This window comes from Neolamprologus brichardi, chromosome 4, assembly GCF_056152115.1.
Source record: "Neolamprologus brichardi isolate AB-2024 chromosome 4, ASM5615211v1, whole genome shotgun sequence".
Classification (NCBI taxonomy): Eukaryota; Metazoa; Chordata; class Actinopteri; order Cichliformes; family Cichlidae; genus Neolamprologus; species Neolamprologus brichardi.
The window spans coordinates 14,705,968-14,727,378 of record NC_142107.1 but is presented as its reverse complement, the minus strand read 5'-3'; the positions used below and the strand labels follow the sequence as shown (position 1 = coordinate 14,727,378).

General features: G+C 36.3%; 3 protein-coding genes across 4 annotated transcripts in view; 1 reads left to right on the top strand and 2 right to left on the bottom strand.

Annotated features, from left to right (window-relative positions):
* Positions 1 to 55: 55 nt before the first annotated feature.
* Positions 56 to 8,879, bottom strand: stxbp2 (syntaxin binding protein 2). 2 transcript variants are annotated; one of them, XM_006791290.2, is made up of 19 exons: positions 8,806 to 8,879; positions 6,921 to 6,970; positions 6,760 to 6,841; positions 6,529 to 6,605; positions 6,360 to 6,435; positions 6,149 to 6,252; positions 5,785 to 5,933; positions 5,600 to 5,684; positions 4,884 to 5,014; positions 4,654 to 4,761; positions 4,481 to 4,538; positions 4,306 to 4,371; positions 3,802 to 3,882; positions 2,317 to 2,458; positions 2,081 to 2,187; positions 1,883 to 1,981; positions 1,702 to 1,787; positions 839 to 999; positions 56 to 753 (listed from the first exon to the last, which is right to left on the bottom strand). In XM_006791290.2, the coding sequence occupies exons 1-19, from the start codon at positions 8,840 to 8,842 to the stop codon at positions 674 to 676; spliced, it is 1,779 nt and encodes a 592-aa protein (XP_006791353.1). In that variant the 5' UTR covers positions 8,843 to 8,879; the 3' UTR covers positions 56 to 673. The 2 variants fall into 2 exon arrangements, with proteins under 2 accessions (XP_006791353.1, XP_006791354.1); XM_006791291.2 differs by having other exon boundaries at positions 839 to 996.
* A 1,291-nt stretch (positions 8,880 to 10,170) lies between these two features.
* pet100 (PET100 cytochrome c oxidase chaperone) lies at positions 10,171 to 12,820 on the bottom strand. Its single transcript, XM_006791292.3, has 4 exons — positions 12,725 to 12,820; positions 12,469 to 12,555; positions 12,324 to 12,356; positions 10,171 to 10,559 (listed from the first exon to the last, which is right to left on the bottom strand). Exons 1-4 carry the CDS (start codon positions 12,749 to 12,751, stop codon positions 10,470 to 10,472), a joined length of 237 nt encoding a protein of 78 aa, XP_006791355.1. The 5' UTR covers positions 12,752 to 12,820; the 3' UTR covers positions 10,171 to 10,469.
* A 1,629-nt stretch (positions 12,821 to 14,449) lies between these two features.
* brd4 (bromodomain containing 4) overlaps positions 14,450 to 21,411 on the top strand; it is a 35,846-nt gene continuing 28,884 nt past the window's right edge. The window contains exon 1 of the mRNA XM_006791295.3: positions 14,450 to 14,575. The gene's annotated coding sequence lies outside the window, so the exon portion shown is untranslated. The remainder of the gene's footprint in view (positions 14,576 to 21,411) is intronic.

Sequence of the window (21,411 nt, the reverse complement as noted above, 5' to 3'; positions counted from 1 at the left end):
ATATTAAGCATATTGAAGCATACTAAAATGTCCTATAGAAAAGAAACAAGACAAATTAAATTCAATATATTTTTTTTATTTTATTGCTCATTTTCATCAACAAATAAACAAGCACCCACTGCTCTAGCGCCCAGCAATATATTAAAGTATCTAGAAAATGTGCAATGGTCATAACACAGCAGTTCTGACATTATTACTGAGATGAAAATTTCAAGAAGAGGGTTGAGGGAGAGGGTTACCTAAAATAAAATATTTTTTATCTACTTTTAAATCTATATACAATATGTCCTTCAATTGTGTGCAATTACAATATACTTGAATTAAGAGATTTCTATGAGGTGAGAGCTGCTCTTTCTTTGTGACAATTTTTGGAATTTCTGACTAAATAACTACACAAGTCAATTACAATAAAATTAAGAATTTAAATATGAATAGAATAATCAAAACATTAATATTGTTTCATTTATTACTTAAATACAATTTCAATCACAGCAGTATACAGAACCCAACTAACAACAAAAGAGCACACTATAATAGAATAGTCACAACTGCTTGCTTATATGACTACATCTAAGATTTCACATCAGAGATGTCAGAGAAGCTAAACAGGACAACAGAAAGACATCAGTTTAAAGGAACAACCAGACTCCTACTGCAGTATTGCTGTCCGGGATTACGGATCAGGATTAGTATCTTTGTCCAGAGTCTTCAAGTTATTGAGGAAGCTGGTTGGAGTTAGGATGTGAGATGATCCTGTCAAGGAAAAAAAAACAATATTTAAATAGCAGTTCAACAGTCAGGTTCATCAGTCATAACTTCTTAATTAGCAATTGCTTACCAATCAGGACTTCCCATTTCCCATCTGTGGCTCGAGTCACTTCATAAGCACAACGCATCTCAGAGTATGACACCCCACCAATCACAAAAACAATGAGACGAGGCCCAGACCGATACTCCGTTGGAGACTTATTTTTGTGCCAGTGTCCAAAACGTGCGCTGCTGTAAAATAATTTTTAAAATGATTGAGAAACATAAAACTATTACTAAAACTACAGCTCCCTTTCAGCTATTTATTGATTTTCTGTCATTTATTATTTCAAACAATAATTGATACAACTGTCATACAACGCCTCATTTTCATACCGTGTTGTCAGGAAATTGACCCTGATGAATAAGTATGAATGTGAAAATACTAACAGAAACTCCTGAGGTTTTTTTTGTTTGTTTGGTTGTTTTTTGTTTGTTTGTTTGTGTTTTGTTTGGTTTTTTTTTTTGGGGGGGGGGGGGGGGGGGGGGGAGTTATAGCCAGTCTATATTATTATCAACTTCTCCATGTTAATTCTGCATTTTGCTTAAAAAGTAGAAAAGTACCAGAACACTCCACAGATTATGAGTAAATCTGGATCTGCAAGCGTGGTCAGTATTAGCACCATCATTATGATGGGAATTCCCTAGGGATTATAGAGTATTCAAAAATGACTGAAATTTACCCTTTAAACTCTACTTCACTTTGTCAAAAGCTCGGCTCTGATTCATTTCGGGGGATAAAAGGTTTTATTTTATAAGATTATCTGTCATTTACCCCACTTGTTGCTAAATACAAACTGTTTTGGAAAGAGATCTATTTATCTATCTATATATATTTATTTATTTCTCAGATAGAGAGATAGAGCGATAGAGAGAGGGAGAGCACCGACCGACCTGACTGCAGTCTGAGTTGTGTTGATGGGTGCTGGTTCAGCGATGAATGGCCACAACTTTTTGTCCAGTTTGTCTTCTATGGCATTCTGTGATCCAGAAACAGATGTTATAAAAGCTGTGTTGTGAGCAAAGGTGAGCAGGTCTGCCAGTGACATCTGAAACCTCACTTAGGGCTTAATACCTCCATGATGTCCTTGACGGTGGGTGTCCACCTGGAAAGCTGGTATGTGCTTTCTGTACGCTGCTTACGATCTGGCAGTGTTTTCCCAGAATTGCGACCCTGAAAAACAATGTATGTCAAATATTCAGGGTTTTTTTTTTTTTTTTTAAGTTTTATAAAATTCTCAGTTCCACAGCATGAGACTGTAGCCAAACTTACCCCAGCTATAATATTACAGCCTAGGTTCTGCAGGTTGTAAATAATGTTGCTGTCGGCCTGAATATTTGCATGCTGGATGAGCTTGGCAAGGTTCTCCTCCCCAATGCCTGAATAGACAACCAGGCAATGAAAACACTGTTTGCTATAAATAAGTTTCGTAACAACAAATAAAGCTTCTCTTCAATGTCACAAGATTAGGACTTAAAAAGATTTAAAATGTTTTGAGATCTTATTACCCTTCTTCTTGTGAAATATGAACAGCAGTATGATGCGGATTTTGTCAAAGGCATCAATGTCATTATCTAAGAGCACAGGAACAATGCTCTTCATGGCATCTTTCAGTGGTTCCCCTTCTGCATTTGCTCCCATTGCAAGGTCCTGTGGAAGAAAGCCCTAGTTTACTATCAACCTTTACTGAATATCATCAACTTAAGACAGGCAGTTAAGAGAGGTGAATGAAACCACTTTATTCCCCTTTCCCCCAACACACGTTCTCTTTTAGAGCCATGATATTGCCGTAAGACTATTGCAACAAGAAAATCTCAGATTGCAAAATAAACCTCCAGATTTGCATTTGTAATCTGTATGTTATGTCAACATAAAGCTAAATATTGGGTACACTAGCTATATGTAGCTTTGAGATTTCCCTTTTTTTGCAATCCTCCAATAAATGGTCACTTGGTACTGTGTAACTGCCTTAAATAATTTTGCTAACCTTACATGAATTTGGACTAAACTTTATTAAAGCCAGCAGCAAACTGAAAGATTATTTTATTTGCAACATTACACACACATTTGTAATGGGCTTCCAAACAATGTAGAACAAATGACAGCTGACAGAGAGCTGTTGCCATTTGGATCATACTGCACATCAGCCAAAACATGCCCAATGGATTAAAGAGACAGCTTTCAGACATGCTGACAATCCATTAGTGCAGTTGAGCGATTTACTCATAAAAAAAGGCCCCATTAACACTTGCACCTCATAATGCCACAGCCATGCATAGCTTATAATTTCTCATGTGCTTGTCACTCATCTGATACTGAACTAGATATGGCCAAACGTTTCCCCTCAGGAACACAAGGCATGTCTGGCACATATAGCTAAAGCACTGGGGTTTGGCTCCAGTTTGGATTGTGGCTTTTTTCCCAGGTCTTGCTGGTGGAAGAACTTCTACTGTACCAAGTGGTACATCTGTGTTATTACATGCCTTTAAGCTTGCAGTAAGCTCACAGATCTACGATGATTTACGCTGCTGATGTCTAGTTTAAAGCTTTTTACGAAATATTATTATTTTTTAGTTAACAAAAAAAAATATCAACAGACCAGAAGCAAAGAAGCACAGGAATTACAAAGATACATTTCAGGTCACTGAATGTGATGAGTCAATGTAGTTATTCCATGTCAGGCATTTTGTTTAGACAGTCTGTGTCAGTGTATTGCATTGTGCCATTTGACCATATGTGGCAGAAATGTTACAACCTAATAGACTTTTTTTGCATTATAATTAATATTTAAAAACTATTAGGTTCAATAGTCCTCAAAGATAATAATTTTGATTACATTTACAATAGACATACATGATAACAAAAGCCAAAAACTGAACTGGACTTTCAAAGTGTAATTTACCAAAACAAAAAAAAAACAAAAAACACGATGGTGACTGCTGCAAGTCAAACATTTGATTACAAAAAATTCTGTTGTGCACAAGGCTACTAACCTGCTCCACTTCACAAAGTTTATCAAGTGAGGCCTTGAATTTCTTCATACAAGCTTCAGCTAGGTGTAAGTGAGTGGAGTACTGTAAAAGAATTACATTAAAATACATTACTAATTACTTACTTTAACATATGGCATCATATTTTTATAAAAAACTTAAACATAATTCCGACTGACAACTCTGATATAAGAAAAAAAATTTCTGGGAAGTTTTGTCATAATGGTCAGATTATAACTAGAATTTCTTTGGCCCAATTTTGATCCAACTAAACTTTAGCTGGCCCAGCTAATGCTTAATTAGGCAAAACAACCATGGTCTAAATTGTATCTAATTTATCATCACAAATGTATCCTAATATGCTTCAAAAACATTTCCCTATTTTTAATCAGCAAAGGTCTAAATAAACTGAACAGACAGTGCTTTTGGATTAGATAAATTAAAACAAACAAATAATGATAAGAAGTTACATAAGGGTTTGTTTGTTTGTTTTTTAACGTAACTCACCATGCTCAGCTCCTTCTGATACTGTGGCATCTTCTTTAACATCTGAGACAGATCTTTTATATTGGCCTGAAAAGAGAAACATTTTCCCCAAAGTTCCATCATAACATAAAAACAATACTCATGTTCTACCGTGGACTTTTCAAACACCTGAAAAGATAATGCACATAACACTCACATTGTCAGTGCACATCCTCTTGCTCTCACAAAATGTGCGAAGAAGCTCTGTCACCTTCCTGCAACAATCAAATGAGAAAATTAGACACCTAACACAGGAAAACTTTGACTGAATTACAATGATTCCACAATCAAGTTGTAGCAGTTGTAGAAATGTTACTGTGACAAACATACTTGGTGACATCAGCAATGTGCATGTGTCTGAGCTGAACCCAGAGTTCATCATCTTCATCCAGTAAGACGTCTTTCTCTTTTGAGTTCCCAATGCCGGTTGTCTGATAACTTTAATATCCAAAAATAAATTAAAAAAAATGTTTAAAAGTCCACAAATGGAGGGACTGGTATACCAAAGACAGCACACCAAACAGACTGAGCAATATAAAAATCTAAAGGTAGTCACTCACGTATAGATGTCCTGTTTGATGTCTAGCAAATCGTAAGCCATTGCTTGGAAGGTCAACTCATGAAGAACAGGTGAGACGGGATCAAACCCACGGTCAACAATGATTAGCTGTGATCGCGCCTTATCTGGACCCTAAAAATAATACAAATTAAGGATATCATCCAGTACTTTTTAAATATATGATTTAATTTAAAGATTCATTAAAAGAGACTGGCTGAAAGTACACATTAATTAATTGTTGCAATGTCATGCAATGAAATCAATTAATTATCAATTATTATAATTTAGCATCACTGCTAGATGTATAAAAAAAAAAAAAAAAAAAAAGGAAATACGTACAGCATAGTATGATAAAGCACCTGACATGCATAGACGCAAAAAGGGAACAGTAATACATGCCTTTTAAGACTCATCTCAGGAGCAAGGAAATGTTAGCTAAGAAAAACAGAAAAGAAGAAGGGAAAAAAAGGACAGGTCCAGCAAAGGATGAGAAAATAATCATCAGGAAATAAATCCCAGAAACCAAAGAAATATTCACAACCTGTTAAGCTGAAGAGCTGCAGAATCCCAACAGAGATTTATTCTCTTACATGAGAAAGATGATTTAGCAGGAAAAAAAGCAGTGTAAACATTTTGTTCACCATTTTTTTTAAGATTTGAAATTACACAGCAGAGAATGTGAGAAATCGAGTGGTTGAAGACCAAAGTATTTCCTACCTCTCCCATGGTTGGGTTTTCAGCTTTGTGAGCAATGAGGCGCTGATAGACCTCTTCAGCCAGTCTAGCATTTTCCTCAGGTCCCCTAAAAACAAAGTAGAAAAAAAATCAGCATAATACATTCAGTGGGAAAAGATTTATTTGTTTAAATCTCTCTCTCTTTCTTCTCATGAAGGGGCCCATACTTGCGATAACGAACTGCAGGGTACTCTTTGAGAGTGTCACACAGGGTCGCAATCTGCTCTGCCACATTTTCCATCATTTTATCTCTTGTTTCATTTGCCTTAGAACTGTAGAAGGAGTACAAGGATTTTGGGTCATCCAGCGAGAAAACCTACGGGGACAAGAGAAACTGTGAAAGATATTGCTTGTCACAATAAACCAACAGAGAATATTACTATAACTGATTGCAGCTCGGGAAAACGTTTGTCTTTTTGCCATACAATTAAATGATTAACTGTCAAATAAGTTTTGTCCAAAACCAAAAACATTTCTAATGAAATGTCCAAAGACAATTTGGACTCAATGAAATATAAGAATTTTACCCACCTGCGACTCATATGGAAGAAAAGCAACATTGATCTCTTTTAAAGTCTTGATAAATTTTGAAACTTTGGCTCTCCCAATATCAGCAAAGAGAGGATCTGGACAAGCTAAACAAGGCAAAAAAAAAAGAAGAAAGAATTAATGTCAGTTTTAGCGTTTTACACTGGAAGTCTGGAAAAAAATACATTTCTCATATTTATAGTTCCACTCTTACTGTCGGTGAAGAAGATGTGCGCTGCCTTGTATGTAAAGGCTGCATCTTTGAAATCATCAATGAGACCATGAACCGACTGTAATTGAAAACATATTAATCTTTAAAATATTGTGCACATGAGAACAATCTTGAAGATATGGCAACATTAAAAGACGGAACTCTTTTGAACCTTTTCAGATGGGGTGATTAAATAAATGGCCTCCAAACTGGAGATGGGTTCTCTGCGTTTATTGATGTCCTCCACAACTGAAAAACAGAAAAGACAATGCGATTATTTCAATGTCATTTAAACGTAGAAAATGAATTAAGTTGGCACATTTTACTCTTCAACAGCTAAAAGTTTGATCTCTCATTTATTTAAAAAACTAAACTTAAAACTATGAATTATATCCATACTTACTGGTCACCCCCTCCGCCAAAATGTCAGACATCTTGCAGCAAGAGGACAGAATTCTTGTGGTCATGTGATCCACAATAAGAACCTAAACAAAGGCCACACAGTGGTAATAAATTCAGTGCAACAAAAATCAAAAGAATTTCTTCTTTTGTATCTACTGTTACCTTCCATTCTCCATCCTTTTTCACACTCTTGATCACACCACTGATGATTTCTGTAGATGAAAAGATAATTTTGTGATGCAAGAACCCATAATCTCATAACAAAAACGAGCTAAAACGAGTCACAAGTGGAGTAAATTTAGCAATAATAATAATAAAAAAATACTTTATGAAACATGCATATAGTCAAGATACTCTAGATTGTTGTTGCAGCATTCATTAGTAATTTGAGCTTTTAATGAAATGTAGCTTACTGAATAGTTTCCAAAGAATTTGTGTGACTTATGAAACAACAACATAAGTCAAAGGTCAGCTCTACTGTCAAAAATTCAAAAAACGGGAACCCTTTTTAAACATATTTAACACTTGCGGTAACAAACTTGCTTGGGTGCAACTTCCTGGTCTTATATAGACAGAAGCACAATTGCTCCAGTGACGTCCTAAGCACAACAGCTAAGGTGTGGTACGTGTGCTAAAACAAACAGCCAAATAGTCTCCTCCACTGTTCCCAAAAAAAAAATTTCATTGACAATAATTAACTAGGGTACAGAAGAAAGGAGTGTGGTAGGAAACATGAAAAGTTGAACTGCACCAATATGATGTCTTCACTTCCTTGTTAAACCATGATTTGAACCTGATTAAAAACATAGATTCTGCTCCCTAAGACATATAAGACATATGACTCACTGTTTTCACAATAATAGCTGACATAAATAGCTTGTTATGGGAGTTCCGAGTTAGCCATCACTGTAATCACTGTTTTATGATTGCTGTATAAATCCTGGTAAGGTTCCTGTTATTATGGTGGCTACTGAATATATGCTTATTATGGTTCAGGGCTTTTGAGAGAAAGAAATGGGAAGGGAAAAAAAAAAAAAAAGATTTCTTTTTTTGCACCAAGTGTGACCTTCATCACTAATGATTTTCCAGGTCGCTCATACAGGGAACTGGAAAAGATTAAACTTTCGAAGAGTTTTGTTAAATCTAAAAAAAAAAAAAATTACCCAGTTTGCAAGGAAACTTCCTTATGGGGATTTATTCTCTCACTGCTCTGAATAAAATATTGAATATGAGATTTTATTTGATATTTTAGGCATACTCCAAATAGGTTAACTCATCTTGTATGGACAACGTTTTCAGCTAATAATAGCAGATAGTAAATTACAAATCATACCACTTTGTAATGGTATGTTATTTTTATTTTTCAGACTTCTTAAAAGATGTGAAAATGTGAGATGAAGGAACATAAGCCCAAATTTAATGCTTCTAAAGTCTAGCAGAAACAATTAGCATATAATTACAAATAAGCATTACTAGATGAGCCTTGTGAATACGTAATGTTTTAACCCCGGCATGCGTTTTTTTTTTTTTTTTACTTTCAACGCAATGTACTACAAGTTGTGTAACAAAAGATGTGACTACATGACGTTTTACAGCCTAAATGTCCAGGATGATTTAACAGATCACAAGCGAAGTTACTAGACTTCCCTTTCAGATTAGCTAGCCTGGGTTAGCCTATAACTTGGACTGTCACAACATTTTCAATCCCTAACGTCGCGACTTTTAACTTTCAAGTGTGGCTAATGTCACAAAAACACATAAAACTTCAGCAAATTAAGCAAATACTGCTATCACCACGTGTAACACAATACTATTATTATATATATATGACTTTTTAAATGATGACATCGGTTCCTTCGGCAACGTTAGCATATTTAGTAGGAGTGAAGCAGGAAGAGTTGGTGAAGCGTCATCCACAACACGATTTTGTTTAATAAATTGAACGTCAGTTCATCAAGTTACAGCGATAATGGTTACAATAAAGTACTTTTTTTTAACTGTAATAAACTGCTACAGTGAGATTAGATACAATAAATATGTCACTTACTTTCTCCGACTACAGCTTTCAGCCCAATCGGTGCCATCTTGACAGCAGTGTTCTAGAGAGTTGGTCACTTCCTTGTGGTCTAAGCAAAGCTTCGAAGCGTTTGAAAGCAAAATACTGCCCCCTACTGTCAAAGATATCACCATTACAAGAGTCTCGTGCTTTGGACTTTTTATTTAAGTTTTTGATTTAAATAACAAACACGTAGAAGTATCCTAGACTGCATTAATGAGTTATTTTCGCCTTAAACAACTGGACACAATGACATTTGTAAGCCTTTCTATGGTCGTTTTGATTGGTTCAAGTGTAGGCTACATCCATATATCACCACTTGGCTTCTGTCATTTACATCTATTATCATAAAATGAATACCACTTACCTGCTTATTACGTCATAAAACAGAGAGCTTAAATATGGCTTCAGAAGTGAATGACAGTTGTAAAAGATAAACAGTAGTAAGAAAGAAACTCACACTCTCTCGCACCAGTGGCCCAGGAGACAGCCATGAGGGATCCAGCTGGCTGTATTGTACTGCCAAATATATTTGAGGATATGAGCTGACGAGCCAAGGGGAAAATCTGTCAGCACTTCAACACCATTGATAAAAAGTTTAGCTGTTGGCTCTCTCAGATGTAAATATTTATACTTAGAAGATTCTATTTCCATTTGGTACGACTCCTTCAAAATGATTAATGATTTCAAATCTTCAGGATGTGGGAACAAGTCTCACCTCTTAAAAAAAGTAGTAATGAAAGGTTGGCCAGCACAGAAACATTCATTCAAGGAGATATGGTTTAGTAGAGTATCAAGCCTTTACTGAAGGTGTACAAACTCTAAGCGTTGCAAAGGAAGCAGTTATTAGCCCTTATTAGTGTGATTTTGTTTAAAACATGTCCTAACCTTTGCATAATATGAGATGCACTTTAATATGACATCACTGTCGTCCATTCAGTAAAGAAAAAAAACTTTTGTTTTAATAAATAAAAAATAACAAAAAAAAAACATAATTATATGGTTTGCTAAATATATGAATAATCAAATAATCAAGCAAATTCTTCCCCACAGTGATACATGGAAAATGCGCTTACAAAATATGACATAACTTAATCATCATTATTAAAAATACCCAACTAGCATCATTCATTCAAACAGAAAGCACATCAAGTTCTGCTAACTGGAAAACGATTGGTTTATTCTGTTAATTATTTTAGAGGAGTTTGTGGAGAACTAATTTATAGTTAGTATTTATTTCTGTTAATCTGAAGCACCATTACCTAGAATACAATACTGTAATACACTACAATATAAGTAATAGGACAAGGTAGGCACTGCACCTTGCAAATAGATAATAATAAACTAGATTCAATCTGATGTACAGGTCAGTATTTATTTTAAGGCAAAGTAACAACAACAGCTAAGAAAACAATTGTACCATTTGAAAAACCATGTGGGGAAAAAAAGTTGCATACAAATGAAAGGACAATAAACTTATTAGGCATAAATAATTATTACCCAGCGCATCTTTGGGAAGAGCTAATCTAGCAGAGATTTCCAACATGAAATGGGCATACTCCAGTCCAACTTTTTTCCTTGGGCCTCAAAATCACTGCCAGACAGTTGGTATCATTGGTAAAGGGTGGAAAATCATTTTCTTCAACATGTAATGTTCAGTTCTCAGATTCCAGAGGAATATTTTTCAATAGCCGCTGCTCCTTACGAACACGCATTCGCTCTTTGAAGTCCTCCAACTCTTTTCTCTGAAAACAGATATATAGAACAACCATAATGAAATAATGTGCTGTTTAGCAGTAACTCAGCAGTCTTTATGAAAATACTGTTCTTTCTGAACAGGTCAAAGACATTGAGCTATTGACAGACAAATCAAAATTGACAACTCCCCTATTCTTTTATGAACAGTCCATAAACATCTGGGAACTGAGGACAATAGGTATTCAAATTTTGGAGAGGACTGCTATGTTATGTGATGATATAGTATTCTAGCTGCTCAACAGTCCTGTCTGTCATATGTTTTTGGTTGATGCCGTGCTAAATGTTTTCATTAATGCACCCCTGAACCATTAGAGATAAAGGTTTTTGAACTGAGCAGTGATAAAAAGCTGGATAGCTCCTCTCCTCCTAATAACAAAGAACATTGTGTCCATGTTTTCCAAAAAAGAATTTCAAATTTCAATTTGTTCCACCACATAACAGTTTTCCACTTTGCTCAAGTTCATTTTAAATAAGGATTGACTCAGAGAAGACAGCAGTGTTTCTGGATCAAGTTGCTTCTTCTTTGCAATATAGCACTTTAACATGCAATTATGAATGGCGTGGTGAACTGTATTCATGAGCCTTTGCAGCAATTTTTATGACAGAATCCTCCCTATTTTAACATAGTCCCACCTCATGGCCTAGAGATCATGAGCATCCAAGACTGATTTCCACCCATGTCCCTTGTTCACAGAGATTTCTCCAGATTCTTGGACTCTTTTGGTGATATTATGTACTAAATATGAGTCTTTTCAATTCTAAATTAAGGAAGATTATTTCAAAATTATTGATCCACAAATTTTAAATGCAGTTTTTTGAAGATTAGTGAAACTCTGCCCATCTTTACCTCCTTTTTTAAAATGTCTTTTTTTATGTTTACACACAGCAATGTTATTCACCTTTTGCTTTTTTTTTTTATTATTACCACTTACTTTTTCCCCTCCCAACTTTTTTGAGACATGTTGCTGCCATTAAATTTGAAATAAGCTAATATTTTTCATGAAACAGTAAAACATTTCAGTTTAAACATTTGACTGTTTTCTATGTTCTACTGTAAATAAAATATGGTTTTGAAATCTGCAAATTATTCTATTCAATTTTATTTAGATTTTAAACAATGCCCAACGTTATTTTGTTTGCTCTTCATCTAGGTCACAACTATTGATGAATACAGATTTGACTAACACCGAGTCATCATTATCCATGCTGGAAATAAAATATTTGAATGTCTGTGCTAGAGTACATGTGTTTATGGCGTTATTGAGATACTCCTCCTTATAAATAAAAGCACAAAGTCTAATTACTGACAAAGCCTTTCCCTTCTCGAGAAGGACTGGTTGGTGTGACTCGATGATAAAACCTTTCACAGGGTCCTAGAAAAAACTTTACAGATACACAAAGCTGGGAAGACTACAAAGCATTCCTTAAGAAGAGGGTATTTGCCAGCCAATACACACTCCATACAAATTCTGGATTCCAGTTAATTCTAACAGTGGGTCTTGTGCAAAGATCATAACATACAAACCTGATAGAAGTGAAAAAACCCACAGAGGCACAGCAAAATACGCACGGACATCAATACAAGATGGGGGGTTTTCGCCACTGAGGTTCTACAAGGTACTAAATTCAACAATTAACGTAGTTTTTTCCAGCCTGCACTGTGAGTGATTCCTAAAGGTACACAATGCAGATAAGAAAAATACAACCCTTGATTTGTGTTGATCGCAACTAACTTGTGTGCATTTTCTTACCTGCGATTCCTCGTCGGGGGGGAAGATTTCCCTCTGCATACCGCAAAAATAGACAACATGGCACAGAGAAAGATGCAAAAATTGTTACTACAAGAATAATTATCTAGAGAAGACCGATACACATGACATAAAATAAATTTCTAACCTTTCTCTTCACTATATACTCTTCAAAGTACTCTGCTTGATTTGAGATCCAAAACATGGTCACGGGAAAGGAGAGATACAGCATCATCTGTCCAAAACAAATTACACACATCGGTTTTTAACATAGAGTAGAAAACTGTACCTCTGCTAGCATAATGAAAACGGCTAACTAGAGCGAAAACCTTAGAAAGTCGTACGGTCTCAGAATGTATGGAAAATACACATGTCCACGGCCTTAGTATAAAATAAATACTTACTCGAAATACCTCTATTTTAACACCCATTTTCACAGTGAATATGGACAAGCGACCTTATCCAAACTCCTATAAGCAGACCTTCAAACTACTTCCGGGTTACGTCTAGCGCAAGAAAACTATGGCGCATGCGTTGGTGGTTGAGAGAAAAGATTTTTAATAGATAAAAATTGAATGTGTCACTAAATCTGCTATAATATACTACACAGTACACATTTTGGCTCCTCGATCAAATAAAATTTGTTTCAGACAAACACTTTTACATCGCACTAATTTTTGGATTATGGCATTATAAACCAAGGTTGTCCACAGAGGGGCTCCAAAACCACCGATTCTGTCCAAATGTAGTTGATCGGTCCTTTCTGAGTAATATTTGCAAGCAGATAATTGGTCCGACCTGAATGGTGACTGCAATTCTGTAATTTTGATATCAGCTTTTAAGTAATTTCAGAACCAACGAGTGCACGCTAAGCATCATACTTTGGTATAGTTATGTTTATTATAGCTTCAGTCCTTAACGTGATGTATTCCTTCATCACCTGTCCCAGCTACCATAGGGGGAGGGGGACGGTACACCCCGGACAGGTCGCCAGTCTGCCACAGGGCTAACACAGACAACCATTCACCCCTATGGACAATTTAGAATTACCAATTAACCTAACCCCACTAACTGCATGTCTTTGGAATGTGGGAAGCCTGAGTACCCGGAGAGAACCCACGCAAACACAGGGAAAACATGCAAACTCCATACAGGAAGGCCCTGGCTTGATGATACTAATCACAACCGCTAATCACTGCGCCACCGTGCACTTACCTGTTTATTTTTTGCTCTCCCTCATTTTGTATGAGAAAAGGGACAGAGGCCCTTTTAAATGCTTGAGCACCCCTAAAAAGTGTCTAAACTCACCAATATATTCCTTCAAATGCAAAAACTCAGTTGATGCCTTCTTTTCCCCCAAGCTTTATTTCGAATCTTGAAGAAACTGAGAAAGTTAACAGAATAGCTATGTGTTTTAAATACATACAAATCGATCACAGTTACAGAAGGAGGAGAAAAAAATAGAAGAAATATTTCAGTAACATTTAATTGCAGTTTTATCCCTTCACTTGAATGCAAAGTTACCGCTTTTTAAACTTTTAAGTAACCAAGAAAGGTGATGAAATAGGTAAATGATGCAAAATAATAATAATAATAATAATACAAACAAATAACTGAGTTAGATCAAGATAATAAAATATCAATAATAGTAATTTTAAAAAAATGAAAATCTTCTTTTGTCAGTGTGGAACAACTCAAGAGGTCAGCAACATTTTTTTTGTCTCAATAATCATAGCGGGCAAATATAAAATTACTATAAAAAAGAGAATACCATATCAAACATAAAAAAAATTATAACATTATACACCTTTCCAGAAACCTTATGTAAAAATAACAAGACCAAGGAACACGTTTCGCGAGATTTTCATTCTTTAATTTTTGAAAGAAATTGTTAACTGGACAGAATCTATGGATCCGCTTAAATGAGACTTTGAATTAACTTTGACCAATCTCCCTATTTCTAAAGTTAGAAATAGGGAGTCAATATAATAACAGACTGTTGCTGTATTGGGCAACAAGTTTTCCGGCAACTTACTTGCCGGAAAAACAAACGTTATGAATGCCATCTGCACAGGGTAAGAAGGCAACACAGACGAGAGCTCCTCAATTGACGCTGAAGTCGCAGTCCGCGATATTTGTGACGCGCTCTCTACGTCCTCATCTAAAGACCTACGCGTGACGTCATCAACAACGAGAGGTGTTCAGGTTCCTCGGAAAGAAAGATCCCGCGCGCCCTAGCAACCTGAGAAACACAGGTAAAGGCTCTTGTTTAAAACGTTGTTGTGCCAGTCATGTTGTCTGTGTAAACCGAATGAATAACCTGCAAAAGAAACGGTAACAGCGGTGGAAAGGCCTAAGGGAGCGCACTGATGACCGGCGCCCACTGAGACCATTCTCTTGCACGGCGGCCTGTTTTTGGTAGCTAGCTTGCTGCTAAAGCTAGTTGGTGGTTGTGGATCAAAAGACACAATAACCGCACCTACAATGTGTGTGTACATGACACTCATTGTCTGTCTCACTCAATGTTAGCCACAACTACGCTAAAATAGTTAAATAAGTGATGATGCGATCATCATGTTTGGCATCTATTGCTAGTTTGCTCGTCGACTGTCTTGTGTTGTGGGAGACGGTGACGCCGTCAGGGTGATGATGGCGCACACTGGAGCTTTTTTTTGCTGGGAATGCAGTCAGTTGAGCGTGTAACAAAAAAACACAACCCTTATGTGCATTTTCCAAAGCGGTGCTGTCATAATTTCGGAAATCAAACGCCTTCGTCTTCGTCTTGTTTTCTGTTCTGCTGTGCATGGTACCGACGTCCATTACGAAACCCAGGCAGTAATCTATGCCCTGTGGCCTAACTTTAAGATCTTGGCTCCTCGACGATTGTTGCTCGCCAGCAGTCATTACTGTGCAGTTTTTCGTTTTATTCACCACATCTGGTAATTGTTGCCATTCCAGACAGATGTGTTTGAGCATTATAGACACAGAGCATGGGCATTCATCCGACTGGTTTCTTCTAGAGATTGCTCATGCTGAGGCCCGTTACTTAGCTAATCATTCTAAGGCTTTGCAGATACGAAACTTGGGAGTTTATTTTTCAGTCTTTCAATCTTTGTAGTATTTTGGGGTGCAAGTGTGTGACCATGCACAGGGTAGTAATCTAAAAATTACTATTTGTACAAGCTTCTTTCCCTATCATGAAGTCATACAGCATTTTAAAGCTTTAGCATAACATTTACTGGTTATTACCTATGAACTTTATTTTCATTTTCTTTGAACAGTATTTTTTAGGTTGTTGTTTTATGTATTGTTATACTTTAAAAGCCATGGTTGGATTTGGATTTTTGTGATTAACTTATCACCACTGAGGTGATAAATTATTCACCTGAATTTAAGGGATGTTCTCATGTGTGTACACTGTGTGTAAATAAATAGGACCAGCTGGGTCAAAGGCTAGTTACTGAGCAATGAGCAAGTCAAACAAGCTCACGGGGCTGAACTATTGATCACATTACTCCTAATTCGTTTTCCTTGTCTAAACTCATCATCTGCACCATAAATTACCAAAGAAAGACTGGGTCAAAGTCCTTTGAGTAATCAGGTAGGTAGTATATCTGAGGGATTCCTAGAGCTGAACATACTTTTCTTGCACCTTTTTTGGTCCTGTTCTTTCTGGTTTAGTTGCCATGGTAACAACATCCTTGGCCTAGTTGTGAGTGACCCCTAGATCAAAAACCGTGTGGTCTGAGAACAAATGAACAAGCAAACAAAATGTATCCTACTGGTTGTGAATGTATTTCCTTTATTTATTAAGATTGAATCACTGACAGGAGTCTTAATAGCTTACAACATGATCTTTTTGGTTTAATCAGTTTATTACATTGTGACATCTTGGGGTGAAATACACAGTATTAATAATGTATGTTGTTTTTTGCTTTTGAGGTTTACCTTTGTCTTACCCATTCAATTTTGAGATGTTTATTCATTGTTTTATTGCATGTCAGAGCAATTTGCCTTAGTGCACGGTTAATCATTCAGATAAAGAATCCCAAAGTTGAATATGGTCATCTGAATGTAGTGTTTGGAGTAGGAGAAATGTTTTGTCTCTGGTCCAAGTAAATTCTTCAGTCTCAGTGACTGCAGGTTTCCCCAACATTTTAAACAGTACATTTACATTGTAACCAGAACTAGCACTATTGCCTAACAATGGGCTGTGAGCTCAGTTTCATGATCTTTAAAATGCAAATTGTCATGACTGTTGATTAGTGGCCATGAGTACCATTCACAGAGAGTTGGCTGGGTTTCACCTGGGTGAAAATCAAATCTCAGTGATCACATTAACTTGGTGGACAAACACAGTAAGTTCACCCAGGAGGATACGAAAAATAATAGGTTAGCTTTCTTCAGTTTCATAGTCAATGTGTAACAGTAAACCACTGCATAAGGATCACTAAGGTTTGACTCTAATCATCCACTGGAACAAAACTAGATATCACTAGGGCACTACAACACAGAGCTAACACCTTCCCCACAGACACAGACATGCCACAGAAGAACATCATAACGAAAAGCCCTGAGTAAATGTGGTTACCCTAGCTGGATATTTGTCAAAAGCTGGAAAGTACCTTAAATATGGTCAAAGTGATACAAGAGAAAAGGTCAACCAATTCCCAAATGAAAACCTTCACTAATCCCTTAATATCAGAACAGGTGAGACACATTTTCTCAACACTGTCACTGTTGTTTTCAAACACCAAATTGTGCTACACCAAAAATTGGTAGACCCCAAGATTTAGTTCCCCCAACAAAGAGTAATATAATGTATGTTGTTAAGTGCCATGGACATTACAATGAGTTATTTATCAGAGAAACCAATCACCCTCTGGCTAAGCACAACGCAGAACTACCTCATCAGGCCAGGACTCTGCAGTCTGTTTACATCGGCACTCCAGTGGTCACTTTTTCAATATTGATGTTGATCCATCCTGGACAGTGAGGAAAAAAAAAAGAGAGAGTGTCTCTGAACTGAGGAGGGTGCCATCTTTCACCGTCTTACAATGCTGTGATTGTGGCCATGACAATTTGCATATTAACGATCATGAAACTGAGCTGACGGCCCATTGTTAGGCAATGGTGGTAGTTTCGGGCATTATGCAGATGTACAGTTTAAAAGGTTGAGAATTCCACAGACAGCTGATACTGAAGAAGTCACTTGGAGGTGTGACAAGACATTTCTCCTGCTGAAAGTGCTACTTCCAGATGAACAGAGTCAACTTTCTGGGGTCAGAGCAATTTTTATTTGGTTAAAGTTTTAGGGAGTATCTCTATCTGTTGCCTTAATTTATCCTTTCTTTAGTTTTTATTATTTTCGGGGGTTTTTTTTTATTATGTATTGTCATTTTTATTATGCCAGAACCTGACTGCATCATGTCTGTCATCATGACATGTTCGCCTTGTAATCGGAAGGTTGCCGGTTCGAGCCCCGGCTTGGACAGTCTCAGTCGTTGTGTCCTTGGGCAAGACACTTCACCCGTTGCCTACTGGTGGTGGTCAGAGGGCCCGGTGGCGCCAGTGTCCGGCAGCCTCGCCTCTGTCAGTGCGCCCAAGGGTGGCTGTGGCTACAATGTAGCTTGCCATCACCAGTGTGCTTTGGCCTGTATTTGGCTTTGGCCTGTATTTGCTATACAAATTTTACCTTTTACTATGAAGGTATTTGATACATTGTTGTTAACGCTGCTTTATTCAGACCAACCAGTATTAAATTTTTGCTTGAAAGTTTTCCATTGCGTTATTCTCTATGCTGTAAGATTGAAACCTAAAGTTGAAGAAGAAAGTGTTAGTATGATATCTATCAAAACATTTTTAATTATTTTCTATTAACTGTAAAAATCTATAATCTGTGTAGGGTAGAGATAAGAAAAACATGATCTTACTTTGGGGTAAAAATTTATTATTGCAAGGTGTGTATGTTTACCTGGCTGAAATAACATTTTGCTTGGATAGAGGCATGATATGCAGAGACAGTAAAAACAAAACATTAAATTAAACAAAATTGAAAGTTGTCAAAATTGAAACAGAAAGTAGTAGTCTCTAGGTCTTGATGCATTCTCAATCATCCAGGAAAGTAAATCTCCAAAAGTTGATTCTGTTCATCTGGACAGAATCAAGGAACTGAACTGAACTGAACTGAAATTAAGGAACTGACCTCCCAGCCCATTGTTCCTTCAGTGGGCTGGTTTCAGTCATTATGCAAATTTACTGTCTATAAGATTTGGGAAAACCTGCAGTCAGCTGAGACTGAAGACGTCACTTGGATGAGTGACGAAACGTTTCTCCCACAAAACGCTACGTCCAGATGAACAGAATCAACTTTTGGAGATAGTAGTCTCTAGCATCAGTCAGGCTTTCTATTTTTAGACCTTCTTTAAGTGCCCTCCTTTTTTCAAATGCAGTCTTTTTGATAAAACTTGCATGTCAAGGCTAAGTTGATATATGTCTGATGATAGTGAGGTTATTAGATTATTTATTCTGGATTCTTTATTTCATAGTTGAGAAAGTTTTTTTTTTTTTTTTGCTACAGAAAATATTAGGAAGTATATAGTATATATTGCGTTGTTCTCTGGCAGAATGTCATCAAGTATTTCACTGCAGCCAAGAATGGGTATTGTCGGGATTTCAATGCTGAAATTATTTATCAATAATAAAGTCTGTTGTCTGTTTTCCATAAGTCTGTTGATGTTTTTTTCCAGTTCCTGGTGTAAATCAATAACAGAACAGTAGTTATGCCTACCATTGACACTTTGGGCTTCGAGGACCTAAGGAACATTTTCATGTTAAAAAAAATAAGGCAATGAAATGGAGACATTGTAGTTTTTAGGACATATATTTTAGTGTATTTTAACGCTCCTATTTTGAACTATCTAATTTGCCAGCATGAAGGTAACTTAGAGTGACATGGGTGTAGTCAATCAAGGCAAAAGTGTATGTTGTTGTTGTTGTTTTTTTTTTACCAGTTTCTTTCAACTTGGAAATAAGGTTCTACCATAGAGTGAAACAAAGTAGAATGAAAGTGCTGCATCACAACCAGTGTTGGGAAGGTTACTTTTAAAATGTATTCCACTACAGATTACAGAATGCATGCCCCCAAAATGTATTTTGTAATGGATTCCGTTACGTTACTCAATGAGAGTAACGTATTCTGAATACTTTGGATTACTTAATATATTATCAAGCTTTTTACAACTACATGAATCTATTATTGATGTGTGATTTATTACTATTACCCTAACCCAACTACATTTTTAAATCTTAATATAAATGAGTAACAGTAGGGTGGACATTACATAAGGCTGCACTTTTTGCAGCAGTCTCGTACTGCACACTTAAAATCAATCCTTTGATTTTCTGAAAATCGACAGTGCCCCTTAAAATCCCGTGTGCCTTATGTATGAATTCTGGTTGTGTTTACTGACCTGGAAACGATTTTATGTTGTACACGGCGCTCAAAAATCTGTCAAATGTTTCAGTACGACTTTGCTAAGCTACGCTTGATGGATTGTCGGAGCATTACGGCTATCGTAGGCAGGCGCCTTGCAGAGTGATATGTACTGTGCTTCAACATAATATTACCGTATTGTGTGTGTATAACCTCTTTTTAAGTTTTGTGGATATTATACATGATTATGCTGAGGATATGTTGGCCAGTTTCCACTGGAAATACCTTTTGATTAAACTGTCAGCAAGGAATTTGCATTTGCACTGTTAATTTTTTATATAACTGTAATGCATTTAAAAACCTGCTTGTTTAAGTGAAAATACATTGATGTTTTTTTTTTTTTTTTTGCACTAATAAAGTTGAGGAGTTGTAAAGTATTTTGTCTAGTGTCAATTATATCATCAGTTATATCGTTATCGCCAATTTTCAAATGTATATCGCGATAAATATTTTTGGTCATATCGCCCTGCTCTACTGTTCAGTCTTAATAGTTTACTTAAAACTGGGCTAAACTGCCCATGAGACTACATTCTTTAAGGCTATGCCTGTTACACTCTGCCTATTGCCTTCATATTAAATAATTTTTAGAACAATCATTTTGAAAAATATTTTGTCATGTTATTATGCAATCTGCAAGTAGAGGTGACATGGGCCGCGAGATTGAGACACAGGCATTAGAGCCTCTTAATGTGTGTTTTGTTTGTTTTGTTTCCACCGGCGTGGAATTACCAAAAATAGAGAGGGCATAGCCTAACATATGAAACAGGAAAAGACCGCTGTGTAATCCATTTATTTCAACAAAGTAACTGTATTCTGAATACCACCTTTTTAAACTGTAACAGTAACGGAATGTAGTTACTCATATCAGAGTCTGTGTGTTGTTCATATGAAAACATCAGTGCCTTTACATAGATGCATATCACCTCAATTGGTAAATACACACAAGATAAAAAGATACACACAAATGCTTTTCAGAGAGGACAGAGGTGCGAATCTGTGCGTGTACCCTGAAACATTTATGTCACAAGTGTTGGTAATGAAATGAGATGAAAATATAATAAGGAAGATTACATTTAGCATATTTCTTAAGTGTGAGCAGTATGGCTTGTTCTTTGAATGATCGCTTAAATACTTTGTTTAAGGTCAGGGATAAATTTGCTTATGAAACTGAGTAGCAGTACAAAATAACAGTTGAAATATGATATATAAAGTAGCTTTATATTGGAATTACCTATTCTTGCCAAAAATTATAGATGATCAGCTAGCTGGGATGACATGCAATGAAATTCTGAACTGATACTGATTTTATTTAATTTTATTTATTTATTCTTACCCCACCCACCCACTATAAATTGGTGCATCTTAGGGCTGTGCGATATGACCAAAATCTTATATCCCGATATAAGACATGTATCGTCCCAATAACGATATAAATCACAAAACATTTTCTGTAAATTCTGTGAATCTCGGGCAGCTCAACTTGCGTGAAGTGTTTCCAGCTGGGCGTCGTGTACCTACCTGGAGTCGAGTGTTTTAACCGATGCAGGAAATTATACATTTTTAGACATAAGTTGTAACTGCCGCCGTTTTCTTTGT

Bases quoted from the DNA above. Each gene is read 5' to 3' on its own strand.
- pet100 (XM_006791292.3), bottom strand. From the start codon at position 12,751: ATGGGTGTTAAAATAGAGGTATTTCGA. The intron at 12,556-12,724 runs GTAAGTATTTAT...TGTTTTGGACAG, and splicing joins TTAAAATAGAGGTATTTCGA to ATGATGCTGTATCTCTCCTT. The intron at 10,560-12,323 runs GTAAGAAAATGC...ATCTGTTTTCAG, and splicing joins CCCCCGACGAGGAATCGCAG to AGAAAAGAGTTGGAGGACTT.
- stxbp2 (XM_006791290.2), bottom strand. From the start codon at position 8,842: ATGGCACCGATTGGGCTGAAAGCTGTAGTCGGAGAAA. The intron at 6,253-6,359 runs GTAAGAGTGGAA...TGCCTTGTTTAG, and splicing joins GCACATCTTCTTCACCGACA to CTTGTCCAGATCCTCTCTTT. The intron at 2,188-2,316 runs GTAATAAGATCT...TTGTCTATTCAG, and splicing joins CATATTTCACAAGAAGAAGG to GCATTGGGGAGGAGAACCTT.